The sequence below is a fragment of the Cryptomeria japonica genome, chromosome 2 (assembly GCF_030272615.1).
Source record: "Cryptomeria japonica chromosome 2, Sugi_1.0, whole genome shotgun sequence".
Classification (NCBI taxonomy): Eukaryota; Viridiplantae; Streptophyta; class Pinopsida; order Cupressales; family Cupressaceae; genus Cryptomeria; species Cryptomeria japonica.
In genome coordinates this window covers 639136327-639147571 of record NC_081406.1, presented here as the reverse complement: position 1 = coordinate 639147571, position 11245 = coordinate 639136327, and the positions used below count along the sequence as shown (strand labels likewise).

At 36.9% G+C, this 11245-nt stretch overlaps 1 protein-coding gene across 9 annotated transcripts in view; it reads left to right on the top strand.

Annotated features, from left to right (window-relative positions):
* Nucleotides 1-5437: 5437 nt before the first annotated feature.
* LOC131055291 (lysine-specific demethylase JMJ32) overlaps nucleotides 5438-11245 on the top strand; it is a 65727-nt gene continuing 59919 nt past the window's right edge. For 7 of the 9 annotated variants that reach the window (XM_057989814.2, XM_057989825.2, XM_057989817.2 and 4 more), the window contains exon 1: nucleotides 5439-6226. In XM_057989814.2, coding sequence (XP_057845797.1) covers nucleotides 5471-6226 — 756 coding nt within the window. In that variant the 5' untranslated portion in view covers nucleotides 5439-5470. Of the gene's footprint in view, nucleotides 6227-11245 lie in introns of all 9 variants that reach the window. The other 2 variants (XM_059216799.1, XM_057989815.2) reach the window with 2 other exon arrangements.

Sequence of the window (11245 nt, the reverse complement as noted above, 5' to 3'; positions counted from 1 at the left end):
GGGATTGTATTTTACCCTTAAGATTGTCCCTTTTGTGTTGGATCATTCCCTTGTCACTCTTACAGTGATATTTTGTCGAGTTGCATCTTGATTAGGGTTTTTTTGCCCCTAATTCGGTCCTTCTGTTCAACCTTTTCCATGCCTATCCAGATCCTTCCCCTCTCTTCCCACTCCTGGTTTGAAAGTTGCATTTTGACCTCTTCTTCAACCCTATTGCATTGGATTTTTCCCCTCTCACTTCAAAGGTGTCCATTTTGACCATTTTCTCCGTCTCAATTTTAGGGTTTTTAGGCCTGCTTTTTAGGGGTTTGTCGCTTCCCGCCTTCCTTTTTTTATCCTATTGGATCCACTTTCCTACCTAGTCATATGCAAAAGTTGCATTTTGACTTCTTTTCCAGTCCCATGGCGTTGCATTATCCCTTCTCTGTCTGGTGACCCACTTTGACTCGGTTTTACTTGGTTTACCCTAATTTGCAGTTTTTCACTCGAATAGCTTTTTTCCCATCCAAACTTTCCCAATATTTCCAATATCTCCTATTTTGACCCAAATTGACTTAATTTGACCCCTTTTAGGTCCTTGGATGTCAATTCAACTAATTTTCCCATTTAGGTTTAATTTATTTACTAATTAATTAAACCCTCTTTTATTAATTATTCTGCCCTAACTTGTCATCAAACCCCTTCCCCTTTTAAAATTAATTAAATATTACATTATTTGATTAATTTTGATTTATCCCTTTAATTAAATAATCTCAATTGATTAATTAAAGGTTCATTCATTTTAACCTATAGTTGAATAATTCATTTTAAATAATTTAATTATCTAATTATGTCTTCGAATTAAATAAATATCTTCATTTATTTAATTTTCCTAATTATCTTCTCACATGAGGATAATATCTGCTTTTTCAAATTTTAATTGAAAATATCTTCCCAATTTTCAAAAATGGCAACTTTGTCTCATGAAATATCTTTGATTTTCAAAAATCTTAATATCTCATTTAAATTCAATTTTTTATTAAAAAATGAGGTATGCATCCCAAAAAATCTGTTTTGTTGCTTCTTCTTTTTTTTTTTTTGCCGCTTTTTCCTTCTTCTCCTTTATCCTTCCCCGAATGGCAGCTCTGGCATGCGTTCGATCTCGTCCATCCACCTGATCAAAAATCTTTTCGATCCTGCCCGTCTATCGAGTCTCCGATTTTCTATAAATTGAGGACTCCCCTTCAATCAAATCATCTAACTTTAGCATTGTTATTCTGTCAGTTTGTCTAGATAATCTAACTTTAGCGTTGTTATTCTGTCAGTTTTGTCTAGACAATCTAACTTTAGCATTGTTATTATGTCAGTTTGTCCAGATAGTCTAACTTTAGCATTGTTATTCTTCTAGTTTGTCTAGATAATCTAACTTTAGCATTTTTATTTTGTCAATTTGTCCAGGTAATCTAACTTTTATGCATCCTTATTTTGTCCTATTTTCGAGCATTCATCTTGTTTAGGTAATGCCATTTTGTCTAGATAATCATGAATAACTCATCTTTAATCACACATTCCGAGTAAGGTTCACATATCAAGCTCCTTCACTTTCGCCGTTTCATACACTTAGCTTCTCGAGAGTGACATATCCACGTTAGAACCAAAAGGAAGAGCAACGAGGTCTAATCGAAGAAGCGATGGATAGTTTGCATCTATTTTATATTTTGTTTCAGTTACTTTGCTGGTAGGATTAGGAATTTTAGCTTGCAATTTGAGTTTTTGTGATTAGCTTAGATAGATTGCATGCATGTCTTGGTTTTTGAAAGTAACATTCTCATTTTCCTTGTCCACAGGTACAAAATTAGCTCAAATACATCAATAAATAAATTGATTTGATGCGTAGGTTAAAAAAGTCGAAGGTACAAAGCCAAGGTTGTATGCTTAATGGAATTAGCACCCCTTATGGAGTTCAATGGGCTAGTTTCCAAATGCTATAGTAAAATTTGTACTTTTTCTTTGATAACAACCCATGGGAAAATATTGACACATGATAGATTGAAGAAGTTGGGTTTTTGTGGGTCCATCTAGGCGTGTCCTTTGTAGGTCCATCTAGGTATGTCTCAAGTAGATTTTGAAGACTGGGTAGATAGATGTTGGCTTATTGAAATACAAACAAACAATGACCCTCTTATACTTGGATTGATAGGATAATTGGTTTTAGCATTATAGCTAAGAACTTAGATAAATTCTTTTGGAAGGGTGATATGATGCTTTTCCCTTCATAATGGTAAGTAGAATTCAACCATGGTCAGGATCAAATCACTACCCGCTTCAATTAAGCATTGGAGGAGAAAGTAAAGAATGGAGGTGTCCATTCAAGTTTGAGAATGTGTGACTTCAACATGAGGACTTTTTAGAGTAGATTGAAAAATGGTGGAAGGAAGGCTTAATAGAGGGAACTAAGATGTATATGTTATTATTTAAATTGAAATATATAAAACAAAATCTCAATGAGTGGAATATAATACACTTCAAATATATCTTTGAAGCAAAAAAACTTTTAGAAGAGGATTTGAAGAAACTCAACAAAGAAGTGTTGGCTATTGGGATGGATGATGAAAGGTTTAATAGAGTAGAGTAGTTGATGGGAGAATATGAGAAAGTGTTGGCAAAGGAAGAGGCATTTTGGAGACATAAATCAAGAGAGTTGTGGGTTAAGGATGGTGACAAGAATACCAAGTTCTTTCACAATAGTATGAAAGCATGCAAGAATGTCAATAGGATACCAAAGATCAAGTAGGAAAATGGGATTGAAGTGAAAGAATAAGATCATGTTGGAGAAAGAACAATTTTTTTTTAAAGAATTTCATTAACAATTGGGAAGGATTGTATGTACCAGCACAAAGAGAAGTTTTGGCACAAATTCCAAGCTCGGTAAGAGAACATTTGAATAAAATGCTCAATGAAAAGTTCATTGACAAAGAAATCAAAAGGGTAGTAGACTAGCTGGCCCCAGATAAAGCACCAGGGTCAGATGGGTTCTCGACTATTTTCTTCTATAAACATTGGTTGATCATTGGAAAAGAACAAATAGAGGTTGTTGAAGATCTAGAAGATCAAAGAAGGTGTTAGAGGAAATCAACAACACCTTAAATTATTCTTCATTCTTAAAAAGAGCAAGCAACAAAGTTAGATGATTTAGACTTATCTCTTTATGCAATGCCATGTATAAGATCACGACCAAAGTAGTAGCAAACATATTGAAAAGGGTCCTTCCAACATTATATTTGAGGAGCAAACAAGGTTTGCTTCAAGAAGATCGATCATGGATGTGGTAATCATAGCTCAAGAAGCTATGCTTTCGATCCAAAAGACTAGGCAACAAGGAATGATGATAAAATTAGATATAAAAAGGCTTATAATAAGGTAGACCGATGATTTCTTACGAAGGTACTAGAGGCCTTTGGCTTTACCCAAAATTGGATATAATTCATCTTTTTCTTCATTTCTAGTCCCGAATTTCAAGTTATTACAAATGATGTACCGAAAGGATTTTTTGAGGTGTGAAGGAGCCTTCAACAAGGAGACCTTTTGTCTCCCTTTGTATTCATTATAATAGCTTAAGAATTAGGAATTTGATATTTAACGAGAGTAGTAACTAGTAATAAATTGTAAGGTTTAAAAGTTACAAGCAACCCGCCGCCCATATCACATTAACAATTTGTTGACGATACAATGCTCTCAAGAGTTGCTAAGAGACAAGAGGCTAAAGAGTTCAAGAAAATGTCGTAGCTTTATTTAGTAGCTTCAGGTTAAGAAGCAGGGAAGGTAAAATCAAAAGGTTATTTCTTCAACACCCTTGAAAGGAAGGAACAAAAAATCATAAAGATGCTTAGATATTAAAAGGAGCAATTGTCATGTGTTTTTATCTAGGACTGCCCTTGGTCAGGGGGATAAGATCTATCATATTATGGGATGCATTAAGAGAGAATATCTAGCAATATGGCCTCATGGAAGGGTAGGTGGCTATCATGGTCAAATAGGATTACTATGCTAAAGGTAGTGATCTCTGCCTATCAATATATTTATTATCTTGTCTTCTGCTTTTTGTTGAGGCAAACAATAAAATGCATGAAAAAATGAGAATTTTTTTTGGGCAAGGTAATGTGGAGAACAAAAGATAGTTTTGATAGCTTGGGAGAAGGTTTGCTAGTCGAGAGGGGCTAGTGGCATGGGGATAAGGAAACACATCCTTTAAAACAAGGCCTTAGGGGCCAAATTTACATAGAGAATGTTCAAGGAACCACAAGCAAAGTGGGTTAAAATTTTGCAAACTAAATACTTAGATGACAATGAAGATTTAAGTATCCCAACCACTACAAATACACCAAAAGGCTCAAGAATATGAAACTTTATGAGAGAGTGCAAAAAACTAATCTCAAACTACTTATAATGAGATATTAATGACAAAAGGACAACTCTCTTATAAGAGGACTCTTGGAATGGCAAATAATGCTTAAATAGTATTTTATAAATACATTTAAGGAATCTCTAAAGTAGTGATTGAGATTCATGTCGAATATTATGTGCAAGAGATCCAAGTGAATGGGGTGAGAGTATTGTCTTGAAGCTCACCATATGGGTTGGATTTATCGAGGGGAGAAATAAAATAGTTCATTAAGGCCCTTCATGATAGGACTATTAATTTAAAGGATGGACAAGATTGAAATTTTATGAAATGGACAAATATGGACTTAAATAGGACAAGAGATGGATATAGATGCTTAAAGAGAGTAGGACAAGACATGTCTCATTCTCTCTATCCATCCATCCTTCTCCCTCTCCCTCTTCCTATACGTCTATCTCTAATTATTTTCCCATCTATCTCTACACATATATCTCCCCCCTCTCTCTAATTCTCTACATATCACTTCCTATCCCTATCTTTATATCTATCCCTTCCCTCCTCTCCCTCTTTCTATATTTATCTCTATCTTCCTCTCTATCCCTACCCCTATATCTATCTCCCTGTCCCCCCTCTCTCCCCCCCTCTCTCTCCCTATTGCAAACATAAAATGACCTTATTGATAATGGAGACTAATTATCTTCCTCATTCAATGGTTTTGAGTCAATCATGTTTGGATCCTTGTAAGTGGATGCATAGTTGATTTTAAGCTATCACTTCTCCATTAAAACTTTTGCTACAAAAACAACCCCATTCATAAAATTTCCTATCAATCGACCTCATGTACTACACAATACATTACACTAATAATTTACACAACAATTAATTACAAAATTAATTAAAAAAAAATCATAATTAAAAAAATCATTGAACGTCAAAAATATTTTCAATAATGTTGTTGCAATATTTAAAATTCTCATTACCCATTGATCTAACTAAAAACTAATATTTTCATAAAAAGAATTGAGCAATATTCCAAACTTCCTTTCCTCCCTATGTATACCTACATCAAGGAGGCCCGTTTTTTCCCAAATGGCAGAGGCCATCAATTCAGGTCTCCATCAGAAATACAACCGAGGCAACGAAAACGTCATTCCCAGAGAGGAAGGAGAAGGATTTGCCCTAGGAAAGCTATGGGAGGAGGTTAGAGACCTGTCTCTCGGGGCAGGTTCCCAGGTGGAGCGCGTGCACGGACCACTGTCTCCCCTTCATTTCCTCAGAGATTATGTGATGCCCAACAAGCCTTGCATAATCACGGACTCACTTCATCACTGGCCCGCCCTGAGCAAATGGAGCAACCATTATCTATCTTCCCTCTTGCAACACCAAACAGTAAGTCTTCACTTCACTCCAGATGGCCGAGCTGATTCCCTCGAGAAAAATCCTGATCAACACAATAACAATGAATGGCCTAGTTGCTTCGTATCAGCGTACGTCGAGCGCATGCCCTTCCCCGAGGCGCTGCAGTACATTGCGGGTTCGAAACTCGGGGAGAGGGGAGTGGCCTACGCGCAGGAACAGAACGGCTGTTTCTTCTCGGAGTACAGTTTGTTGGCAGGTGATGTGGAGGAAGATATACCTTGGGCCACGGAGGCGTTGGGTACGAAACCCGATGCGGTCAATTTGTGGATAGGGAACGAGAGAGCCACCACGTCATTTCACAAGGATCACTATGAGAATCTCTACGCGGTTGTCTCGGGACAGAAACATTTTCTTCTGATGCCCCCCACCGATGTGCATAGAATGTATGTTCGGGATCACCCTGCTGCACACTATACAATATCGCAGGTACTATAAGCCCTAACTTTAAAAAAATGAAATAATTGCATTACTTGGAATGGTTGTGGCATTGGTGAACGGAAATGTTTATCATGATGGATTTGCACATTTTAAGAGACTCTTTCAATGCATACCGCGGAAGACAATTCTGGCACAATTGCCCTATACGTCAAGTCTATTTGAAGTTTTTATTTTTATTTTCAGTCTTTTTGAGAGAGGCTTTCCATTTCATCTGTCAGGCTGCCAGCCCCTTGAGGTTGAGTCCAGCAAATTGAAAGAGTGGAGAATTATTAAGTCAAATTGTTGGCGGACCTTTTTGGTTAAAGTGTGAAAATATTATTGCATCGAATAGTAGGCAAACTTTAATACTTAGGTTTTGAGGCAACTTCTAAGCACTCCTTTACCCCTCCCCATCATTCCATGTTCTTCTCTAAAGAGGACTTAGTGAAGCACAAATTTCTACAGTTACAACATCTATCCTGCAAGGTTTCTGTCTGTTCAAGGTCTTCAATCTCTGGGTTACTTATGTCATCCTCAACAAATGTTAACCCGGACTCCCTATCCTATTGATATATCTTGTGTGTACAAAACCTTAGTAGCATATGCTGTTCAGCTTTCTGTGTTCTCGGAAGTGGAGTGTGCTACATCCTGCTATCAAAGGGAACATTTTCCTATTTTCCATTTACGAGGATGTGGAAATCTTTGCTCTTACTTTTCCTACGAGCATTTGTTTTTGTAGCATGAAATATTGTACAAGGATCCTTTTTTAAAATAGCAAAAAAGAGATTTGTATAAACAACAGAAAGAAATCACATTTTACATCATTGAGATCTCCAAATGGCAAGAGCCCTTGCTGAAGCAAGAAGAGGGAAAACCCAAGGAGGTTTGCCACTATCATGTTCCCAATAAAAAATAGAATAAATTAAATGACTGCCATACTCTTTGAAGGATTGAAACCCCTTATTCCTCTCTAGTCCGATCATTATGAATATGCCGCAAAGATTTATCAGATGGTAAAGACCCCAACTAACAAGCATGCCAGTTATTATATCCTTTGAAGTCCATTTAGCAAGACAATCTGTTACAGCATTCCCTTCCCCCCTGGGCGTATGAACAAAAGAGATAGCCTCAAAATTTGGAGTGAGCTGAAGGATTTGTTACAAAAGAAGCTAGCCTGAAAACAGAAACCGAGATCAAGGGGTTAAATTCATAAATACCTTCTTCCAACCCAACTCACAAGCTTTCTGAAGAGCCACAAGAATCATCTAGGCTTTCATTAAGTTATTAGTGCTAATGCCCTTAGCATAAGAAAAAACAAAAATCATCATCCCATAACTAGCATGGCCTGTTGAAATAATAGCTAGTTCGGATTGACATTTAAATGTTGTCAAATGGCAATCTTATTGTAAACAACTTATTGTAATTGGGCCAGGACCTAAACATAATGTGTACTCCTAATGTGAGCCCCAAATGGGTGGTAAAGGCAAACAAGCAATAACGTCTTAATAGGTCAAAACCTATTTGAGCGGTATACATAATATTATTATATAATTAATAAGGCAGGCCAACTTGAGACTTGACACCTCAAGTCAAGTATATAAGCAAGTCATTTGCATGGCATAATCAATAAACACAACATGCGAATTACATTCTTGATCAGCAGCGAAATTATCCAGTCAGCGAACATAACCACAGGGACAGCAAATTGCATCATAAGGATCAACGAATCATCTATCTCTCTAATGTGCGACTTACCTCTGCACATCAACCTGCAAGTCATCTAAGTACTCTGTGAACTCCTTCAGCAGAGCATCGGCAAAATACATTCCTTCAGAAGGGCAGCGAACTATTCCCAAAGGACAGTGAATATACTTCAAGATCAGCGAATCCATCTTCAATAACAGCGAACTGACTTTGGAGGAGCGAACTTCATTTATAGTCAGCGAATTGTCTCCTTTGATCAGCGAATGGTGTCAATGATCAGCAAATGGTCATCAAACTGTCTTCCTTGATTAGCATTCAAGTATACTGCAGATAAGTTCATTATTCTGCTATGCGTGCCCTAGTTTGGTTTCATTATACTATTGTGCATATACTGCTGTTCTAAATGCTTCAAGTGTTGAAGCCAAATTGTAAAGATACTGACTAACTATTGCATAATAAGATCTGAGATTTATAGCTTGATTTTTCACCTCAAAGAGGGAGGTTTTCCCAGGGTATGTTGGTGTTTCTAGTGTTCATTATTTGGTTTTATGTCAGTGCTATCATTTGTGTGATTCTAATTTATCAGTCTGATCCTAAAACTAACATGGCCAACCTCTCTGATCCCAACAGCACCCAAGTTACCTTTAGAAGAGCCATTAATGTTACTTTTGAAAAACTCAGAAGGGGAGGACACCACTCACCATCCCTATTCATCTTCCTAGAAGGCTTTGACTTGAATCCAGATAGAAATTGAAAAGCTGAAAGCTCCAAGCGAGTTGAAAGAAGAGAATTCAAAGGATATAGGGACCCCTCAAAAGAACAATTGATAGCAATAATTTCTTTGATCAAATCCATAATCTTCTGCCGAACTTGCATAATGAGACTTTGATATTGGAAGATCCAACGAATCTACTCTAACCAAATTTGCCAAAGAATAAAAATAGGACCAAGATCCTAGGAAACCACAAGGAAATAAGACTATGCAAGAGGACAAAACACAGTAGCCTAGACTTGAAATAAAAAAGTAGCATGAATGAGAGGCTGGCTCCATCGTTGCCACCATTGCCCCCAAATACTCAAGGAGGGGCATTTGAAGAAAAGATTTGCAAAAATCTCTTCATTGTTGCCACACAATACGTTTTGAATGGCTCTGAATTTGAGAGAAAATCTGATCAATGAATCTGCAAATAATTCAACACAAAATAATACGTGCTTCTCATTTTCCACATTTTATTCAATACATATTTATAGGATTTTTTAGATTCTACATTATATGAAACTCTCTAAATGACTTATCTAAATACAATGAAAACAACTCATTATATAATAACATCCATTTACTATGACACCTAGAATAGCTACGTGAGTTGTTACTATAACTCACTTTTGTTTCAACATATCACATAATATTATACTTATTTTATGCATCCTATGATGCAATATTCCTAACACCGCCCTATATTGCATCGTTCTCCAAATGGGGAGAGTGGACCAACATTACATGATGGCCACTTTTAGTAGTTCATCATATGATATGAGTCGAGACATACACATCTACTCGTGACAGGCAATACTGGAACTAGCCTTACTATGCTCAGTGTACTTTCATCCAAGGATAGGGACAAACACATCTACCCATGGAACCAAGGATAGGGACTAACTCATCTATCCAAGGTCTTACATCAAGTTTGGATAGGGGCAAACACATCCATCCAACATCAAGGTTATGAATAGGGACACACACATTTGCTCACAAAAATTATGAATGGGGACAAACACATCCAACCATAATTACCAACTCTTGTGATTGGGGACTAACACATCTAATCATTTACATCATCTTGTGAATGGGGACAAACACATCCACTCACTAACAACCAACAATAGTGATTGGGGACAAACACATCCAATTATTTACATAAAAATCTTGAAAACCAAGCCCTTGTTGTCACGTATGCAACCACCATTATAGATCATTGCCACTTTGATCGCAAATGATATGAGACAGTTGCCGTTGCCACCTGAAAAATGATCTTGGCTTTAGTTGTTTTGGCACAAATAGTTTTGTCACTAATGCAATTTCACAACCCTGTCACTAGTGATTGACGAGAGGTTGTTGAATGTCCTCCAACTTCATGTGCCTCCAACCTCCAGTGGACTTGCTACTTAGAAAATTTGACTTTGGAGCTCAATTTTAGAATGCCTCCCCACAAATTGGATGTCGTGTACAAGTGAGAGTGCACCCAAATACAATTAAAATAATATTACCCCCTTTTTTTGTGACAAATGATGACTCCTAAATAGACTCTATTCTAAACAAAATGACACACCTTGAATTTGAAAATATACAATATTTTTACTAGACTTTTGGACTATAACACAATATCTATAATAAAAGTTTGACTACTACACTCTTCAACATTGTTAACAACTAAAAGTGGCTAGTAATGGTAAATCTACTTTGTCAAAAAGGTTGAGCTGGTTCCATGGCTTTTCAAGAAAGTATACACCGTCAAAAGACTCGTCATTAAAAGGCATGCAAAGGAAGTTTCCGCACACCACCTAACAAAGTCCGTCCAGGCCAACCTTCTTGTTATGACTTCGAGCATGTTCCATTTGATAATCATTAATGGTGATGTCTATAATATTGGCACCAGAATACGCCACAATAGCACACATGGGACCTCCTACGTCGTAGTTAGTGTTGAGAAGTCTTATCACCAGCCTTAATTTGGAGTGGATTTGCAACTCTCTCCTATGCAAGTGTGTCTCATCCTTGTGGGAGTTGCCTACTGTTCGTCTTCAATAAGGTTGACAATCTCAAATAGAAATTGTTGATTGAGACTTCATAAACTACCCTTAAAAACTCTCAACTATAAATGGTTGTTATAGCTTCCCAAAAACTCTGACACAGTGAGTAATCTATTTAAGCTGCTCCACGGCCAGATCCACATCAAAAGCCTCTAAATCAACAAAAAAGTGTGCCCAAAATACTTAAAATCGTGTTGTTCTCTCCATCAATAATTGACAGGGGATTTTCATTCCCAGGGTAGCTCTAAATATTGCAAACCTTAATACCCTGAATTGTGCATAGTATGGATAGAACAGTTCACACCACATTCATTGGTGTTGCCATTAGGCTTGGAAGACGCATTGAAAGTTTGCCCGATCATAGTGCCTCACAAATTCTGAAATAAGAAACTACCACCTATCTCTCTAGAGAGATCTTGTCGGAAAGCTTTTGCAATGAAATCCAATCTTGCAACAAACGTAGCTGCCGACTTTGTCTTCAAACAAAATAGCAAAGAATGATAGAATTCTTCA